The sequence below is a fragment of the Seriola aureovittata genome, chromosome 17 (genome assembly GCF_021018895.1).
Source record: "Seriola aureovittata isolate HTS-2021-v1 ecotype China chromosome 17, ASM2101889v1, whole genome shotgun sequence".
Lineage (NCBI taxonomy): Eukaryota > Metazoa > Chordata > Actinopteri > Carangiformes > Carangidae > Seriola > Seriola aureovittata.
In genome coordinates, this window is record NC_079380.1 from 1,901,899 (window position 1) to 1,921,712 (window position 19,814).

Here is a 19,814-nt window from a genome sequence, read left to right on the forward strand (position 1 = left end):
CTCTGACTCCACCAGTGTTTTTCACGTGTGTGAACTGAACAGGATCAGGTCTGGGTCTGTGTGCTCCAGCTGGGGGGACCCTGAAAAACCTTCTGGGTCTGTCGACAGGAGGTGTGGGGGGTGGGGTGGGTGGGGGGGGGGGCAGCCGCAGGGAGGAAAGAAAGCAAAGAAAAGAGAAATTGGACTGAGGATAGTTTCCAGGTGTTGCGTCCGGCTCCGCCCACCAGCCGCCCCCCCCAGCCGCTTCCCCCGCCCAGTCCCGCACCCCCCGGGTCCATGGCTGCAGGCAGCCGAGCGAGCGAGCGAGCAGGGGGGCTGGGCCACTTACACCCCCTCCGCCCCTCACCGGTGCTGCTGGACAGTGAGGACACTCACACACACTCACACACACATCACCAGTTCAGTTCGGCTCAGTCAGTCCCGCAGAGAACCAGACGCGGACCCGGTTCACGTAGTGTCTCATAGGACCAGAGTTTTCCTCGGTGCTTCAGTCCTCGGACTCGGATCACACACAGGATGTCGGAGCTCTCCGTCAACGACCACCTCGAAGGGATTTTATCAGATTTTGAAGGTATGTCGTTTGGAGTGTTGAATTGCTTTACTGCCGCTCTGCTGGCTCCTATTAAAAACCAAGACAAACCCTGCACCAGAGTCCGCATCAGGGCTGCAGCGGTGAACGGCTCCACAACCGCCTCATAGGGTTTTACTCTCTTCTTGGGAAGTTTGAACCAGGCTATGTGCTGAAAACGCACCACAATACAGCCTCATTTAGCCTGCAGTGAAGATCCATCCGTGAACAGATGAGCAGAAAATGTAGATCAACTAATCAAAGTTGAATGAAATGACAACTACCAGGGACACTTTCCTCTGTCTAATGGACCAGACAGTGGATTAATGGAAAAACAGTTGGTAGATTAGTTAAGCAGAACTAGTTAGTCTGTGTGATTACACTTACAGCAGTTGTATTGAAGTATTAGGATGGCTGGATATACTTCTGTCTTTACATCTTTTCATTTCATCTCACAGCAGTAAATAGTCTGAATCACCTGAAAGTGTTTGAGTCAGACTCAGTGTAATTACTGGAGTCAGATGTAAAACAGCCTGCACAGGTAAGAGAGCAGCACTAATAACACAGTGTGAGCAAAGCCTTGAAAAGCTCCTCAGTGTGTGTGTGTGTGTGTGTGTGTGTGTGTGTGTGTGCAATAAGTGCATCCCATCAACAGACAATAGTATCTTTTAGCAGCAGTAAATTCAGCTGTGAATGAGCTGGCTGAGCTTCAAAGACTCGGTCTCTGTTAGATCTGCCCTGACGTGGCTCAGAGGCCCCTCAGCTGAACATCAGCTCCACTAACCCGGGGCCAGACTCTCACCCACTTTTTTTCTGACTTTTGTATAAAAAAAAATATATATATATAAATATATAAATCCATATAAAAGATCATTTAATTTGTCTTTTCATAAAAGTGTGTATTCAACAATACACAGATATAAAAAGAAAATGGCACAATTATTAGAATAAAAAAAGCAATAAAAAAAAGGACTATCTTTAAAAGACAATGTGGGCCTCACAGAAGACTGTTTTCTATTGGCTCTGATGAATTAGGCTCATTATGGATACCTTTGATTGGATTCTTGAAGCTGTTATAAAACCATGAAACCATATATCAGCCAGTGTTTATCCAACACATCATCGTGCTGTCCCCAGCTCAGTCTGCACTTCTGACTAATGCTGCCAGTCTGTGGGTGGGGGAGGGGCGAGGCATTTGCAGTACATTAGTCTGTCATATGATTGTGCTTCACGCTTTTTCTTATATATAGACATTTCGATTTTACAAGCACTTGACATTATTGCTCATATGTTTCCTTCAGCGCGCCGTAGCTCCTGGTCAGTCAGTGTTCAGTTCATCACACCTGCCCCCTCACTACGCTCCTACATCAGCCTGCATGCCTCTCACGTTGAACCCGTGAGATGTTAGAAAGCCTCGTTAATCACCTGTGATGTCAGATGTCCACACAGTCAGGGAAAGTTTAAGTGTGCGTCCTGGTCAGAGCTCAGTTATGACCATCAAAAAAATCCTGCACACTGTCTGACTTGCAACAAACAATTTGATGCAGCGTTTTGGTCTTACACCTTCATCAGGCAAACGGCTTTCCAACAATAAGGAGCCATCTCCAACAGGAGTGGCTGACTCGGCAGCCAATCTCCTTACCCCATGTGAAGTGGAAGATAACAATACACTGATATCAACTCAGTATGTAACATATAACAGTTCAATACATAGAGGATTGGAAACACCACATAAATTGAACAGGTAAGTTAATAAAAATATAATTCGTAAAAATGAATGTGTTCCAGTCCTCTACAATTCACGTCATATAAATATAATGTCCAGAGATTGGTGCAACATTAACACAAAAATCAGGTTACATGAAAGAAGGAACCAGAAGGTATATATTCATATTCATATACCTGCATATCCAGAGCTGTCTGGAGCTGGATAGGAACGCCCTCAAATAAATCTTGGAACAGAGGCCTATTGTAAAGTACAAAGAAATCTATTTACAAAAGATATTTAAAGAATACTCCGTGTCAGGACTCATAGAAGCATGTTAAGAAGGAGTTCATCATTTAGACCCTTAGGAGCTAATGTTTGGTACGGCTGTCACTTTTTATTCAAAATTCAAACATTTGTTTGAACGTGGAGTGAAAGGTTCATATTGGAGCTGTAATGACCTATTGGACATTTAGGCTGCAGTCTCTATAAGTGCATCAGACCACCAGCAGGTAGTATGGTTAACAAAAAGAGAGAAAAACTTGATCCGGATCATATTGATAGACTTGTGTTTCAGGCAAATAATAAGAGAAATTAGGTTGGATCGTTTGACTATCGGTTCGCTACATTTTTAGTTCAAAGGTGTGGGAGCTCCCTCCTGTTGTCTGTCCTTCTGTGTGCTCTATGTTACTGTTGCACTTTGAGACTTTGAGTTTCACTGAATGAAAAGTGCGGCACTTTTTATTTAAATGTTCTATTGAGAGCAAGGTAGAAGTGGCAGGCATAAAGAAAAAAATGAGTTAATACAGCCATAAAAAATGTATAAAGTCACGCTAATAATGTCGTGATGAGTTTTTTGGGGGAAGTCGGTGCGAGAGGATTCAAATCAATTGGAACACATTGGGGCTCATTTTACGAATTTGTTGGATCTTGATTTTTTTTGAAAAAGTGACAGCCCTAATGTTTGGAGAGTGTAGACCCAGGAAGCTTCACGTTGTTTGAGGAGCTTGTCGTAGCGAACCAGCAGACACGTTTCCACCACGCCTCTCTGTGGTTCGGTCATTGTGAGACAAGACTCGGTTAGTGAAGTTTACAGCCTGTCACTCCGCTGCTCTGTGTAACCATGACACTGTTAGAAATAGGTCTCCTGGCTGACTGTCTGTAACAGTGACTGTTACGGGTTCAGCCCTAACACACAGCATAAAAACACATTCATTATCAGGGTCCATGTGGTTATTAAGAATAGGAAGTGTAATGAGCAACATCTGACACTGTAAACATAAACTCATCAGCACTGTGAGGGATAAACGATTTAACAGTGACACTCTCTGAGACAGTGTGAATCAGGCATGAATGGAGAAAACATTCAAATGTTGAAAAACGATTTATCCTCAGAGAGAGGACAGTGAGGGGGGAGATGACATCTCAGAGAACAGACTCTGTTTCTTGCTCAGGGTGATCCATCATGTCCCGGGACCCCGCAGGGACACCACAACAAAAGCCGCCCCCCTCTCCATTCATTCTTACTCTCTCTCCACATTCTTGTGTTTAGACAGGTGTTGATTTGTGCCTCTAAACAAATTGGCGTATAGCCCTCAGCCGCAGATCGCCACTGTAGTTGCTGTTGCACGCATGTTGTCTGATTGACACAGGACAGTCAGAGCCTTTACACCTACAACGCAGGTCGCTCTGTCCTCGCCAACCGCAGAGGCTCCACACTCACCTGTGTGTGACGGGCGGTCACCTCTCCGTGACCCCGGGTCCTCCAGCAGCAGCAGCAGCTCGGCCTCGGAAAAGGATCATCAGATGTTACCAAATCTAAATTTGATTTGGTAACAGGGCAGCGTTTGTTGACGGCCGGCCAGCTGTGGAATGCTGGGTAAAAGGTGGTGCCAGCTTCTGTTTTAATCAGATGGTTAAGAGCCCACCATGTAAAGCCATGTGACTCTGCTGTGTGCCTCTACAGCAGATCTGATTCACACTGAAACCGTGAAATGATGTTTCAATAGCTCCAACTGTCCAATGTGATTGTTCTCATTAAAGAGCAGAACAGAATCACCTGCGTACATCAACTGAGTCACAGCCCTGAGTTTTATAATCAGTTTATGTCCAACAGTTTGCTGTGTGTAGACTTTCAGTGTCACTTTGCACACAATTTTTAGATCCTGAATTGACAGTTTCATGAGTGAAGCTCTGGCTCTATGTGAAGGTTGTGGGCGACGTCACACACCTCATGTTGTTGTTTACCTGAGTATCAAAGTTCAGTACTATTATGGATCCACTGAATTTGGTTTGATTCCGTTGAGGATTTAGGAAATGCTTTTTTGGCCATTTTATGCCTTTATTAGTTGACAGGATAGTGGAGAGTGACAGGAAATGGGACAGAGAGAAGGGGAATGACATGCAGCCAAGAGTCTGGCCGGCCGGGAGTCGAACCCGGGACTCGCCTGCCTAGAGGATTTGTGCCCGAGTGTGCCATTAGCCTTGTTATTCTATAGCTCAGGAGTAAATGAGTAAATCTCATCAGCCTCAGTGAGCCAATCAGCATGCAGCATACTTGGACCAGGATCTAATAATGCTGGTGATTTAATCTGAGTGAGTAAAGAGACTGAGCTTCAAAATAAAACTAAACTAAAACTTACATTTGTACTGTGATGTGTGTTATAATTTTCTTTGATAAAAGTGATATCGAAAAAATGATCGATAAGAATTGAAGTCAAGGTCTCAGTATCAGTACTGATATTGAAAAGTTTTGAATGATGCCCAGTCCTAATTGTGGCAGGACATAATAAAAGCCTTTGGATAGTAAAAAAAAAAAATGTGTAAAAACCAAGCATCAACCTCAGAGGTTGAAAAATGAAGGGAACACTGAAATACCAAAAACTGCAGTTTCTCTAATGACCACTAGAGTCTCGCTTATATTTTATTAGGCTTAAAGTTCTGTATAATTGAGGGGCGTGGCCTCTATGAGTGACAGATGGGTGAGCGTATTCTTGCCATAAACTGGCATGCAGCAAAGTCTCGGCTCCACACAAACCCCACCTCTTTGCCCATTTTTGGATTAGCTGGGAGTTAGGGGCGGAGTCAGGCTCTGCCAAGATGGCAACTGTGGAGCAGCTCACTCTGAGCTTCAAAACCGCTCTTCAGAAACCTGTGTGCGACGTCACAGTGGCTACGTCCATCTTTATTTACTACACTATCCTCCTGGAAAATACGAGCCCATAAGTCATCTGTGCAGCAGGTTATTATGACCCATAGTTACGTTTTGTTGCTAGGCGACATCTAGTGGTTGCAGTAATGATGACAGGAGCGAAGGGAAAGGTGCGGTTACATAAAGAGAGATGAAGTCCTCGTCAGGAGGAGGTTGTGGTGGATGGATGAATATGACACAGGAGAGCGGTGTTCGATTCCCATGTCAAAGTAGCTGTTTATCTTGTTTCTATAACCATGAGTGTTCGACAAAGTTAACCATGTTGTTACTACTGTAACTAACGTTAAGGAAGTACTTCATTTAACCCAAATGAAGATCTCTTACTAAACCCAACCTAGCCATGTCCGTTATAATAGTTACCATTGTGACAAAGGTTGGTAGGCCACTCTCGTGTTTACTATGGTAACCATGTCAACAGGGTTGAAGAAAAACACCCTGTGTGGTTGTTCAGGTTGGAGGAGTGGTTTTTATTTACAGTCTATGGGAAAAAGCCACTACAGCCATTGTTTTCTCTTCACAACCGTCTTATTTCTCAGTGTCAGTGTGTGTGTGCTGTAAAGAAACAGGATCGGCTGTCTGTTCAGTTCAGTGTGAGCGACTCATGTTGACTGGTAGAAAGCTACATGAAGTCACCAGTGTGCTGCACTTGACCGTGTCCTCTATCATTAATATGCAGATATTTGCGGTTGAAAACCTGTGGACGTGCAGGCAACAATCAAGTCCTAGAACATGGATATTACCACTAACATGGCAAATAATGAGCCCAGCTTATTCTGACAATAACAATCTGGGGTCACTTGTGAGAATCAGCAGACTAGGTGGAAGGTGTACAGTTGATTGAAGGGAGAGGCAGGAGGGCGTCCCGGCCTTCGGATGACATTGGAGATTAGAGGAGGTCAGGAGGGCTGAGAGCTGCCCCTCCCAGCCCTGTCACATCCTGGTACTGCACTGCAGCAGGGCACGAACCCTGCAAAGATCAGAGAGGGTCCCATGACTTACTGACCCAGTGACCATACACACACACACACACACACACACACACACACACACACACACAAACACCCCGTTGTCTTTGCTCATGACAAGTGCTGGTCCCCTCTGACATTCCAGTCTGCATTAACGCAGTGGAGCGCAACAGTCAACACATCAGTGTGTGTTTTCTGTTTAATGGTGGACGTCTGAGCTGTGCATGAATAAAAAATAAAATCATAGAAATAGAATGTGTGTGTGTGTGTTGTAAAGCACATGAACACACACACACACTTGTATGTTGCGTAAACACTTTCCCTTGACCTCAAGAACAAGTGTTTCCCCGTCATCAGGCTAAATTTTCCTTTGTACACACACACACACACACACACACACACACACACACAGGTGGCACTTGAGGTGGCTTGCTGCCAAGTCATTCCTCCATAATGGATCAGAATTTGGCAGAACATCAGTGCCGGCTGCCTGGTGCTCAGACATGTCTGGAGCTGTCAGACCCTCAATGGATCCTGGATCAGTTCTAATGAGCCAATGAGAGAACAGAGACAAAACTATTAAGGCAGGGAAAGTATGAAGACTCTGAAAACAGCCATCTCCAATGAACTCAACTGATGTCAATCATCTAAATCTTCCACTAGGTTCCTCTATGTGAATGTCAGCTGATGTTTCAGCAGCTTGTCTCAGTGAATCTGTGGGTGGGGGGGTGGGGTGGGGTGGGGTGGGGGGGTGTATCTGCCTGTTACCACTGTTCTGTCTCAACACAGACATGAAGCAGTGGCAGTTAAACTTTGGACGCACTGTCCCTTTAATAGACTCCAGCTTCTGTCTAATGTTTTCAGGCAACAGGTGCTTAAGAGGCAAATAGCCAGACATCTGAAATACAGTGATGTAAGCGCAAGGTGTGTGTATGTGTGTGTGTGTCTGAGTCTGTGTGTGTGTATGTGTGTGTGTGTGTGTGTGTCCTCAGGCACTGTGTTATTTACAGTGTTATAACATTGCAAACGGCTGCTTGGAATGTGTCTTCCAGATGTGCCTTTAGTAAGTGGAAGTTGTTGTAATGTGTTTGTTCATTCATGTATCACGTGTGTGTGTGTGTGTGTGTGTGTGTGTGGTATCGTATAGGTTTTTTTTTTTTTTTTGCATTTTACTTTCGCCACCTCATTTTGTGTGTGTGTGTGTGTGTGTTTTGTGCGTGCATGTTCACACGTGTCAGTGCACATGCTTGTCTTGTCCGTCAGACAATTTGGTGGAATGTGCCGGTTGGGGGAGGTGGCTGTGGGGGTGGGGGGGGTGGCGGTGGGGGTGGGGGGGTACACGGACAAGCCCAGACTCAGCATCCCCTCACGTTGTGTGTCCACAGGACTGACTGAAAACTTGCCCCCGCAACATAAACTTACCCATGAGTTGTGTGATACTTTTCTAATGTTATTTTTTTATTTAATATTTCTATTTTCATTTACCTGTAATAAAACTCAGGTCACATGTCACAAGTGTGAACCAGCAGAACAGAAAGTGACAAACAGAGCACAGATTACAGCCACAAAGTCACAACAATGACATTAACACAAGACTCACTCAGACATCATGAACTGGGGAGAAACCAACAGTTACAGCGCAACTTACTGGGAGCTGTAGTTTGTAATGTGCCTAAGAAATGAATGGCTATTTAAAATTGTTCATCACATAAAGTCTCATCTGTCACTACTGATCACTTCATATGTATCCAACATAAAACTTCAGGCTTCACATGAACTGGCAGCGAGTTACGTGCACAGTGCTTGTGAATGGTCGATCATGTTAACTGAAAAACTGTCGTCAACTGAATTTTTTTTTTAACAGGGACGGAAACTACCTCAAGATTAAGTAATTCACACACCACGCTGTCACTAACCACATGTAGACCACCTGTCATACAACCCCCCCCCCCTTGTTTTAGTTCCCCCCCCTGCAGAAAACTGATTCCTCCTCCATGCGATGTTGACATGAGGAGTGATGTACGGTCGGTGTCTCTGTTCATCTTTTCTCTCTCTGCCCTCTTAAATGCAGAATCTGTTTGGTCTGTCTATTAGACTTTATTGTGAGCTGGTTGTTTTTGAAAATGAAATAATATTAAATGGTCTACAGTATCATTATTACTAAAAAATGTATATTAAAATGGCACCTAATAATAAATTATGACTTGTGATTTTTGCGACCCCAACGAGAAAGTTTAACGGAGCCTTTGGTCACATTTTGTCATTTGTCACATCTGCACTTGACAAACAGGCGTCAGAGCCCAGTGAATATGAGCCTGGACAGGAAGTGCTGCCTTTCACCTCTTCAGTGTGTTTGTAGAATAAGTAGAAGTTATCTCATCTTTCTAATGTACAAAGAACATTTGGTTTTTTTTGAGGATAGGGGCACATGAATAAGCACACACGCAGACACACACACACACACAGCATCGGTTTCCTCTTGGGGGGAATGTGATCCTGACCAGCTGAACTGGAGGCCAGTTGTTCCATGTTTTTTTTTTCTCTTGGTTCTGGCCTTTTGCCAAAAGCTGCAATAACTACGTCTCCTCACTTCCCACTGTTAACAGACCTCACAGCAAAGACCTTTACCTTTCGCACGTTCACTTCATTATGTAAATAAAATGTACTTTTGTGTCATCGCCGGAGGAGGTTCTCCTCTTATTGCCCAGGACAGAAGAGGTTTAAACAGAACCCGTTAATTGAGACTGTCCTCAAAACGAGCCCACAGGTCGTCTGTGCAGCAGGTTATTACGACCCATAGTTACGTTTTGTTGCTAGGCGACATCTAGTGGTCGTAGTAATTATGACAAGAGCAAAGGGAAAAGTGCGGTGTTGTAGTATAAAGAGAGACAAAGTCCACGTCAGGAGGAGGTTGTGGTGGATGGACGGATATGACACAGGAGAGCGGTGTTCGATTCCCATGTGAAACTAGCTGTTATTATTGTAACCATGACAACAAAGATTGTGTAGGTTGAGGAAGTACTTATTTTAACCCAAATCACAATCATTTCATAAACCTAACCAAGCCATGACCGTTATTATAGTAACCATGGCGACAAAGGAAGGCATGCCACTGTCTGTACCGTCCGCATGTTTATTATTGTCACAATGAAAACCAAGGTCCGGTACGCCTGCCGCCGTAGGGGCGCGAATTAAGGAGACACTCCTGTGGAGTCTGAGTCTGACTGAGGCTCAAACATGTGGCTGAGTCTCTCTGATGTTTCCTCCTCTAACCATCTTGATACTCTCTGCTCTCTCACCTGTCCACCTGGAGACAGCAGGTGGTGGGCGGGGCTCAAGGCCTGATCCACATTTCTCAATCAGGAAGTGAGAGTAGATTCAGCCCTAAGTTTATGAGTGAAAACCATGTTAGACAAAATATGAATCATAGCAGAGGATTTAAAACATGACCGGAGAGGAAGTTTAAAAAAGATTTTCAACAGCTGTATGTGATATGGTTGCTGTGGTTGTTGTATGGCATGCCTCAGGTTAAACCCTTTGTAACAGCCATATATATGAGTGACCTCAGCTAACATGGCACTATTTCCCAAAAATCAATTCTTCTTCTCTGCTCCAAAGCAGTAGCTAGCTAGCAGTAGCTAGTAGCAGAGCAAAATTGATTTCTGGGAAAACTAAATTTGATAAAAAAAACTGTATTAGATTAGAATCACTTACTCCACCTTTAGGAGATAATTTATTGTATTTACAGAACTTCTATCAACCATGGCTGATTTACAGACCAGTCAGTCATATTTGGTTTCATTCAAATATTAAAAATACACTTCCCCTGACTAACTTAGCTGAGTGGTGACAAAAAACACTTGTGTGAGAGAGAGACAGAGAGAGTTTGAGCATCTCTCTTTATCAGATTGAAGAGGTATTGTGTAAGAGGAGGGGATTAGGGTCTGCACAACAGTGAGAACAGAGGGAGTGGAGCATAACGTAGACGGCACACACACACACACACACACACACACACACACACACACACACACACACATGTAGAACAGAGCGGAGACGGGGCGTACCACTGCCACCGTAATTATTTCCCCAGCGTTTGACAGGGTGCCAGAAATTACCTGATACCAGGACTCCTTATCTTTCTCTCAGAGGGCAGGTTCACACTTGTAGCCTCAGCGAACCTAGTCGAGTCGACGTAGCCCTCCCCCCAACACACACACACACACACACACACACACACACACCGCTCCCCAGCCTGCCCGGAGCCCACAGAGGCTGTGAGCCATTAGCTGCTCAGGTAGGAGCTGAACCAGCTACTGTAGGTGTGTGACATCAGGCTGGGTGTGCCAGTGATCATCTTCATCATGTATTTCTTTAAATGAATCAGTTCATACTTTAGTTACTTTAGCACACACATCCATGTAATGCCACCAAACGTCTGTCTTCACTTATCTTGTACTGAATCCTAGGTCACTGCGGAGAGTCCCACCATCCTGATCACTGAGCAGTGTTGGGGAAACAGCAGCTGCCAGATTCTGTGACGGTTCATTGTTATTCTCTCACTTTAGATAATTACTTCTCTAATCAGACTATTTTTCTCTTTCCCAGTGCTTTTGCAACATGAGGATCCATGTGTTTGTGTCACCTGATGAGTCTGAGTCCAGTGTTCCCTTTCCTTTAGCTCTGTGTTTGGTCTCCACCAGCTCCATAACAGTGGTGTAAATGTGTGATTTTGGTTGTTAATTGAAGATGAAATCATCAAAATGTTTGTGTTGCCAACTTCAGACTTCAGTCTGTTTTTTATCTGTTTCTAAACAGCGAGTAAAGACAGCAGCTCAAAGGCTAACGTTAGTGATAGTGTGTGTGTCAGTGTGTGTGTGTGTGTGTGTGTGTGTGTGTGTGTGTGTGTCTCAGTGTGTGTGTGTGTATGTGTGTAGCACTGGTCACTGATCTGGTCATACAACACACAGACTCTGAGTCTTAATGACAAGAGAGGAGTCCTGTAATTACACCTCAGCTCACTAATCTGAGCAGTGCACACACACTCACTCTCACCTCATGTTAAAGTGTGAGTGCTCTGCCGTGTGTGTGTGTGTGTGTGTGTGTGTTGCAGAACTTCTCACCTTTAAAGAAACAACAGTGGCATATTACAACTGAAGTTTGTAGCTCTGTCCTTCAGTTCACTCGGTATTAGAGATATTTAGGTGTAAATTCCTCAAAGATACTGTAGGTAACAGCTGTGGATGACTCTGGGTGACATCCCAGCTTTCACTTTGGCACTATAATTGTATAGTGCCCCCCCCCCCCCCCCCCCCCCCCCCCCACAAACACACACACACACACACACTCCACCCCCCACCTCATGCAACTCACCCCCCGCCCATTTCTTCTAATGGTGTGTCACGTTGCAGTGGTTGGTTCTTGTAACATAAAACCCCACTGGATGCCCTGACTGCTGCCCCGACCTCAATCCACCCTTTGTGTTTGTACCACAGAGGACATTTTTGTGTGTGTGTGTGTGTGTGTGTGTGTGTGTGTGTGTGTGTGTGTGTGTGTGTGTGTTGAGCAGAGGAAAGGGACACTGCTCCCATACAAAGGCAAGAAAGCCAAAGGGGAGAAAAAGATTTAATATGATCATCTGAGCAGAGACACAGACACATTCACTTACTCTAGAGTGTATACATCCACACACACACACACACACACACACACACACACACACACAGACACTGTCACAGATGCATGCTCCTGGCTTTAGTTGCATAACTGCTATAAATGTGATAAACACTATGGATGTTAATGAAGTGAACTGGCAGCTCATGCAAACCATGTGATAGTAGGTTTATTTTGTGAGTGTGTTGTCCCCACAACTAACCAGTTCACTAAAGGTTAAAGTTGCATCACGCCGCTGCAGAGACAGTATGTGACAATTCTCCAAAAAACTCCAAACCTACAGTAGCAAGAGAATTTAAATCGAAACTACAATGAAGTAAAACTACGGTTAGAGGTGCGCAATCTGGCCAAAAGATCATATGAGTCTTTTTGGGTAGGATCTCAATCCACGATCTGAATCATGAATCTCCCCACAAGATTTAGATGAACTCATGTGATCACGTGACTAGCTGTGCATATTGTTGCCTGGACACAAAGCCTGTCACTTCAACCCACAAATCTCTGTTTCATCCTGTTTCTGCTCTGATTTTATTTCTGAAAGTTCTCATCAGAAGTTGTGATTTGTTTCTTTCTGTCGCTTGGACACTTCCTTTGGATGTTCGTCCGCTCGCCACCACTCTTCGCCCACAATGCTGTCTTCTGTTTACAACCTGTGTCACAACCAATCACACTTTCTGCTTAGCTCATGAATTTCCCCCTAGGTTATAAATAAAGTATCTATCTATCTTTCTATGGAGTATTTGTTTGGACTGCATTGTTATTTATTCATGAGCTGCAAGTTCAGTCACAACCCGGCTTGTGCCTGCAGCCGGTCTCTGGTCCGGGAGAAGGACTGTAACCGTCTGGGACATTAGTTTCTTGTTCTGCTCAGGTGGAGAACTGGTTCATGTGCTGCTACACCAAACTCACCGAGGCCGCAGAGCAGAACAAGGACTGCTGTCTCCGGCTGCGGTTAGCGGGCTAGCTGTTTAACAGTTGACATGCTCTGGTTAGCAGAGACTGAGCTTTTAACATGAAATATCTAAATATAGAAACTTTTAATGAGGCGATCTGTGTGATTCAGCTGAAAAGTAGATCATATGACAAAGTAAGATCATCCACGGTATAAGATCATCAGATCACCCACCTCTAACTATGGTTTTATTAGCTCTGACATTCATTTCTAGCAGTGATAATAACATTTTACTCACCAAGTTTATCAGTGAGATCTCTGAACCATGATCAGTCAGACAGGTTGTAAACAAACCCCCAGATTGGTTGAACTTTAAAGAGGAGAAGACCGGTGATAAAACGATTACCCATAATGAACCATTACAGTTTACAGTTACAGTTCAGGCTTCACCAGAGGGTGGAGCACGTCATTTGTGTCCCTTTGTTAAATGTGACCACCATCTTCCTCAAGTCCACATTTAAAGAGGTTAAAACTCTGATGCTGCTGTATCTTCAGTGGTAGCAGGAAGAGCAGGAATTGATGGTGGATGGTGGAGCATTTTAGATGTCCATCACTGTCTTACAGAACGCTTCTGCGTCCGGAAAGACGTCCATATGACGTGAAGATGCTTGTGATGGTCAGGTGTTAGAACGGAAAGCGTTTCTTACTGACTTGTATTTTCTTTCTTCTCACCTGCAGCACTGAAGAGATCCTTTGAAATTGAAGATGTGGACGACATTCCGTCCTTCTCCTCTGCTTCCCCCGTCTCCACCCCCATCTCCCCGTCTTCCTCCCATTTCTTCCTCAACCACAGTAAAGCCAATGAGGAGCGCGGAGGAGGCGGCCAGTCCCCTTCGTTATCCTTCAATAACAACAACAACAGCCTGGGCTCTGCTTCCCACCACTCCTGCATAAGCCTGACTTCCAGTCCCAGCCCGGTCCTCAAGTCTCGTACAGTTGTCAGCAGCCTGTCCTTCAACAGAGGAACCATGAACAAGCCAGCCATCCACAACAACGGCTCCTCCGTGGCCAGAGCTGCGTCCTTCCAAAGCAGGTTGAACCCCAACAGTTACTCCATGATGTCCGGGCCAGGCAGCGACAACGACAGCCTTCACAGCTCCACGTCCAGCCTGGAGTACTCTGGGGGGGGCGGGGGCGCCCTTCTTACCAAGCTTGGGTCATATCCCAGCCAACCTCCTCAGGGGGAGTACCAACGAACCAAGCCCCAACTCCGACAGCAGCACCTAGAAGGAGGTGCCAACCACAGCCTGAAGAAGTTCTCCTCCCATGGGAGTGTTTTCCACTCTGAAATGGACCGGGGGCCGGGGATAGTGCTGGGTGCTCCACAGCCTCAGGGGGTCAACCATGGCTCCATGCCAAGCCTGGACCTCCAAATCCATGATGGAGGAGGAGGAAGGGTGGGCATGCACACAGGTGGAGGTGGAGGCAGGATGTCTCCAGGGCATAAGTATGTTAATGCTAATGCCAACTGGAATGGTCATCTTCATAATGCCACCTCTTTTGGGGAGGAGGGCTACGGTGGCTTCAGAAACCACTGCCAGCAGCAGAGTCCCCAGGTCCTGAAGGCTCCCCAGCCCAAGGCCAAAGAGATACCACGTCTCAACAAGTTTCCCTTGGATCTGGACAGCTTGGTGAGCAGCACCTCAACGACATCTCCTACCAAGGCTCCAGGCGGACCCGTGAACCTCAACCCCCCGAAGCCCCCTCCAAGGAGCACAGGAGACCTCCAGCACCTCACCAGCCCACCCTCCACCTCAGCCAGCCCTTCAGCCTCTCTTAGCAGCCTGGACAGTTCCTCTGACACCCCGCCCTTCTCCCTCCACCATCCCTTTTTGCCTTTCTCACCACGTTCTCCAACTCCCTCACAAGGCTCCATCCCTGTCCCGGAGATGAGTTGCTCTCCAGTGCCCCTTTCTCCAGCCCAGAGCCCCCAGCTGGAGATTCTCTCCGGGCCCCAAACTGTCCAGATGCTCCCCAGCCTGCCTTCCAGCCCCTCCAGTCCCAGAGCCGTTCGGTCTTTGGAGGTTGGCCCAGGTGATGCCAGAGATACTGTAGGCTCAATCTTACAGCGGATCGCCTCCTTCTCTCGGCCTGCTGTCACTGACCCCGCAGCTGTGACCCAGCCCCCTGCAGTCCAGAGCAATGGTCAGTCATCACCTGCAGAGTGTCCAGCTGAGACTGTGCCCTCAAGGAAACAGGGGAAGAAGAAACAAGAAGGTAAGATGTTTTTTTTTTTTTGGCATTTGCTGCATTTCCTCTTTAAGTGATTGTATGCGTATTTGTTTGTCTGTGGATCATGAGGGATCATGATTTCATTGATGGATAAAATACTTACAGCACTCAACAAGACCACAACAAGTAGAAGTCTTTCAGTGTTAATGAGATTAATTCAGTTGATATAAGCTGCTGTCATATTAACAGGATCAGAGTCAAATCAGTTTTAGATTTACAGTAACCAGATTACTGAAGTGCATGTAACATATCTGTCTGATGACCTACTTTTTTCTTGTGTGTGTGTAAATGCACCAAATGAAATCAGCTGATTAATTAGCAGAGTGGTAACATCAGCGAAGCACGTTGTGGCTGAGGAGGTTTACAGCTGGGTGATTTGACATCTGGATATTTTGAAATTTCCTCTAAAGCTCTTTATAAATGAACGATTTAACCCTTTGATGCACGAAATCACAGCAGTATGATGATTCTAGTCCTGCAGCATCTGTCTGCATTCAGTCACTCTTGTTTACTGCTTATTCATTAGTTCAGGGGTAGACAAGTTTTTTTCTAATCCAATAGATGGTGGTCAGAACATAATCAAAGGCTAATTTAAGAAATTGATTTAAAGCTTGAATTGACCTTGTTACTGTTCACATGAGGAGCTACGGACCACAGTCACATATTATACGTTTGACTGATTTACTGTCAGAACTTTTCAGACTAAAAGCTCTCAATAGCTTGAAATAATGCATTGCTGCACAAAGTTCCTCACGCTTTTATTTTGTTGGCAAAATCATTAAAAAGGCAGTGATTATGTTGGTAATTGTTGCCATGACAGCGCCTTTTAACACCAGGCGCTGTGCACTGACTGTGTCCTGATGTGACTGTTTGTGTCTGTCATTCGCTCTCAACACAGATAAAAGTATAATAATCATCTTCAGGTGGAGGAAGACTCTCTATTTGGACATTATAACTAAATGTGGGACTGTCAGGTTCATATTGTAAGATTTAAACAAATCAAATTGTTAAAATAATCTGGCGGGCCAGATATTATTGCTGGTGGGCCAGTTTTGGCCACTGCATTAGTGGTTTCTGTTAGAACAAAAAAAGAAAAAAAGAGGAAATCACAACCAAGTTAAATTTGACCCTGAACAAAAACAAAAGCTCAAAGCAACAAAAAGGGATTCAACCGAGAGCTGTTTCTTCTCTGAGCCGATTTGTTCACCTCTGTCTTCAATATCTGATCACATATAAACTCACTTTGGTGCTTCACTTCTTTCGCACTCTCCAGTTCCCTCCACTCCAGATACAAAAATGGTAAATGGACTTGCACACTTTACAATACTTGCCACTTTCACTCACATTCATACACTGATGATGGAACAGCCATCAGGGGCAATGTGGGGTTCGGCATGCGGCATCGCGGGATCGAACCACCGACCTTGTAATTAGTGGACGACCCGCTCTACCTCCTGAGCCACAGCCTCCCCACATACACCTCACACTATTTCACACATACACACCCAGGAGAGTTTTCTGGATGGGTGGGGGAAAGAGCGAATTTTGAGCCGGCATCTTAAAACAGTTATGTGACAATTTGTACTCGATGTTTGCGATATAGTGATTTACTACATCCAACGTGAAACAATTTGCAATGCATGGAATATATTCATTGTATCTCCCACCACTAATGTTAAGTTACTTTCAACTTAAACCGATGATACTGAATTTATTCATTTGTTTTAAATCAAATCATGTGATCTTTCAGTTTAATGTGCACATGTAGAGATCAGGAAAACAGATTATGTATAAAGACCATCTGGAGGAGACAGGAGTGAAAGTGCAGTGTAGAGGATGGTAGAGGCTGACAGTCGTCTCTGTGGTGACTCTCCACTGTTTATAATATTTACACTAATCTTATTATGCTGCTGCATCAGATGCTGCACATCTGTCTGGACATGTGTCAGAAAGAGCTGCTGCTGCCTGGAAACTCTGACAAAGCCTGAGGCAACATGTCAGGAAAGACTGATACATTTGTAACACAATCTCCATGTTGTGGGCTGGTGAGTGTGTGTGTGTGTGCGTGCGTGTGTGTTTGTGTGTTTGTGTGCGTGTAAAAAAGGTCTGTTTAACAAATGATGACACGGAGCTTCCTCCTGTTTTCATGTCGGTGTAGACAAGTCAAGGTTTGCCGATGAGTCGCAGCCACACCTACTGGATCTGTTTCCTGTTGTATTGGACACACACACACACACACACACACACACACACACACACACACACACACACACACACACACACACACTCACTCTAAGTCTGAACCCTCAAACAGCTATTTAAACATGTGGGGTCCAGCTTTTTGGTCCCTGCAAAGATGTCAGAACTATTGTTGGCTCCCCTTTTTTGTCCTCCATGAATATAATAAAACAGCCCCCCCCCCCCAACCCACCCACCCACACACACACACACACACACACACACACACACAAACATTGATCCGTTCATACACATTCACACTTGTGTCTTTGTGCTGTGTGTTTGCTTGTCTAACAATTTCTAACAGGGGGTTTAAAGCTATTTTTACTCACCTCCTCCCGGCTGGCCTTTAGCTCCTGCTTCCTCTGATAACACAGTCAACTGTTCTGTGTGTGAGCAGCACGTTTACACAAAACGTGTGACAATATTCATCCAACAAACAACTAAAATGACAGCGGTTGAGTTTGTGATGGAGGAGTTATTCAGGGTGATTTTTGATAATATATATGTTGTGATAAATTCAGACCTTAATTCTCCGGGCGTGGCTGTGACTGGTTCTCACTAATCACAGGGTTGGCAGTTTGATTCCCAGCTTCAGTCAGTACACTCTCTACACTGTGTACTCACTGGCGAAGTGCGTGAGTTCTGCTGTTGTGCACTCACCCGAAATGGTGACAGCAACGTGTGATAGTGATTGTTGCTTTGCTTTCCTGACGTGGAAATGAGTGTTTTATTTTACTGCGCGCCCCCTGTGTCATGTGACACGGAAGCTAGGCCACCATCGATGACCGTAGACTGTAAATAAAGATGGCCGTAGCCTCCTGTGACGTTACCCGCATGGTTTCTGAAGAGGCGGTTTTGAAGCTCAGGGTGAGCTGCCCAACCATCACCATCTTGGCAGTGTCTGACTCCGCCCCCTAACTACCAGCTAATAGAAAATTAGGCAAAGAGGCGGAGAGCGGCTCGAACCAAAACTTGTGGCACACATACGCTGAGGCACCTGGACGTTTGCATGAGAATCTTGTCTTGGTGCGGATTCACAAACTCAACTGAGCACTTCAACAAACAGAGGGCGTCTGTTTTAAGGCACCTGCGGGGATTTTCCCCACCCGCCTCCGAACGCATCAGGGAATTAGTCCAATTACCCCGAGATGAAAGAGAGAGAGAGGAGGGATCCAACTGCAGCTTCCTCCTCAGTTCATATCTGAACTCTGACTTCTCACATGACAACAGAGGAGGTAAACAAGACGATGGAGTGTGTTTGTTCCCTGTTACCTAACGTGCTGATGATGCCTTTTAGGCACTGTAACCATGTCAAGCACAGACTGTTTTTTAACTGGAGGGAGAATGATGTAAAAACATAACCATATTAACATGTGACACATCAAGTGGCAAAGAGAAATAATTGTTTGGGAGTTTTGAAGAATTGCCATCGTGATGTTCAACCGCTCAGGGGAGGAAGAACTCTGATATAGATAGATAGAACTCTGTGTGAAACACTGTGCCATTATAATAGCAATATGCCAAGGTGCAGTGCGCCTGGCTTTTAAAGCGAATGGTAGAGATGGAACTGTGATTGGTTTATTGGATGTTACACCCAAAACACTCCCATGAATAATTAAGAAAACTAAGTACAACCCTTGTGAACCGTGCGCCTGGAGCAGTGACTGTTTTGAGTTAAAATAGCAAAAAAGACATGGACGCGCCCTGAAAGCACTTTGGACTGTTTAAATAGAGGCCTAAGACTGTAAAACCAACCCATAATGCACTGTCTTAAAATAACAGACTCACTCTGTGACGTAGGGATGGATAAATAAATGTCTATTTGTGAATATTATCAGAAATATATTTGTTATAATGTGCTGCACATGTGGATGCAGGAGTCTGGTGAAGGAGACGAGGACCAGCCCGGGATCTGTTCTCAGTTTCCCGAGTGAATGTGCAGCTTGAGGGTTGTGTGGCGTTGTGATGTTTAGATGAGTTCAGCCTCAGTCTGATCTCCGTCCCCAGATTGATGAGAGCGCACGGGAACACTCACATTCACCTAAATAACAGGCTAATGTGCCATAATGAGTGTTCACGGTGAAATGACTGTTTTTGCTTCACTCAGAGGGTTTGTTTCCCATAAAAAGCATGAAAAGAAAAAAGTGGCCCCGGGGCCCTTTTCCTCTACTCCCTTCCTCTGCTCTTAGAGAAACACACAGAGGAAAAGAGAAGTCAGAGAGTAGAAGGAGAAAGCGGCGCAGAAAAAAAACAGATGGTCAAGATCG

At 45.1% G+C, this 19,814-nt stretch overlaps 1 protein-coding gene across 1 annotated transcript in view; it reads left to right on the plus strand.

Annotated features, from left to right (window-relative positions):
• The first annotated feature begins 324 nt into the window (after positions 1-324).
• septin12 (septin 12) overlaps positions 325-19,814 on the plus strand; it is a 69,797-nt gene continuing 50,307 nt past the window's right edge. Inside the window, exons 1-2 of the mRNA XM_056401220.1 lie at positions 325-571; positions 13,753-15,291. Of these exons, the coding sequence (XP_056257195.1) occupies positions 517-571; positions 13,753-15,291 (1,594 nt within the window). The 5' untranslated portion in view covers positions 325-516. The remainder of the gene's footprint in view (positions 572-13,752; positions 15,292-19,814) is intronic.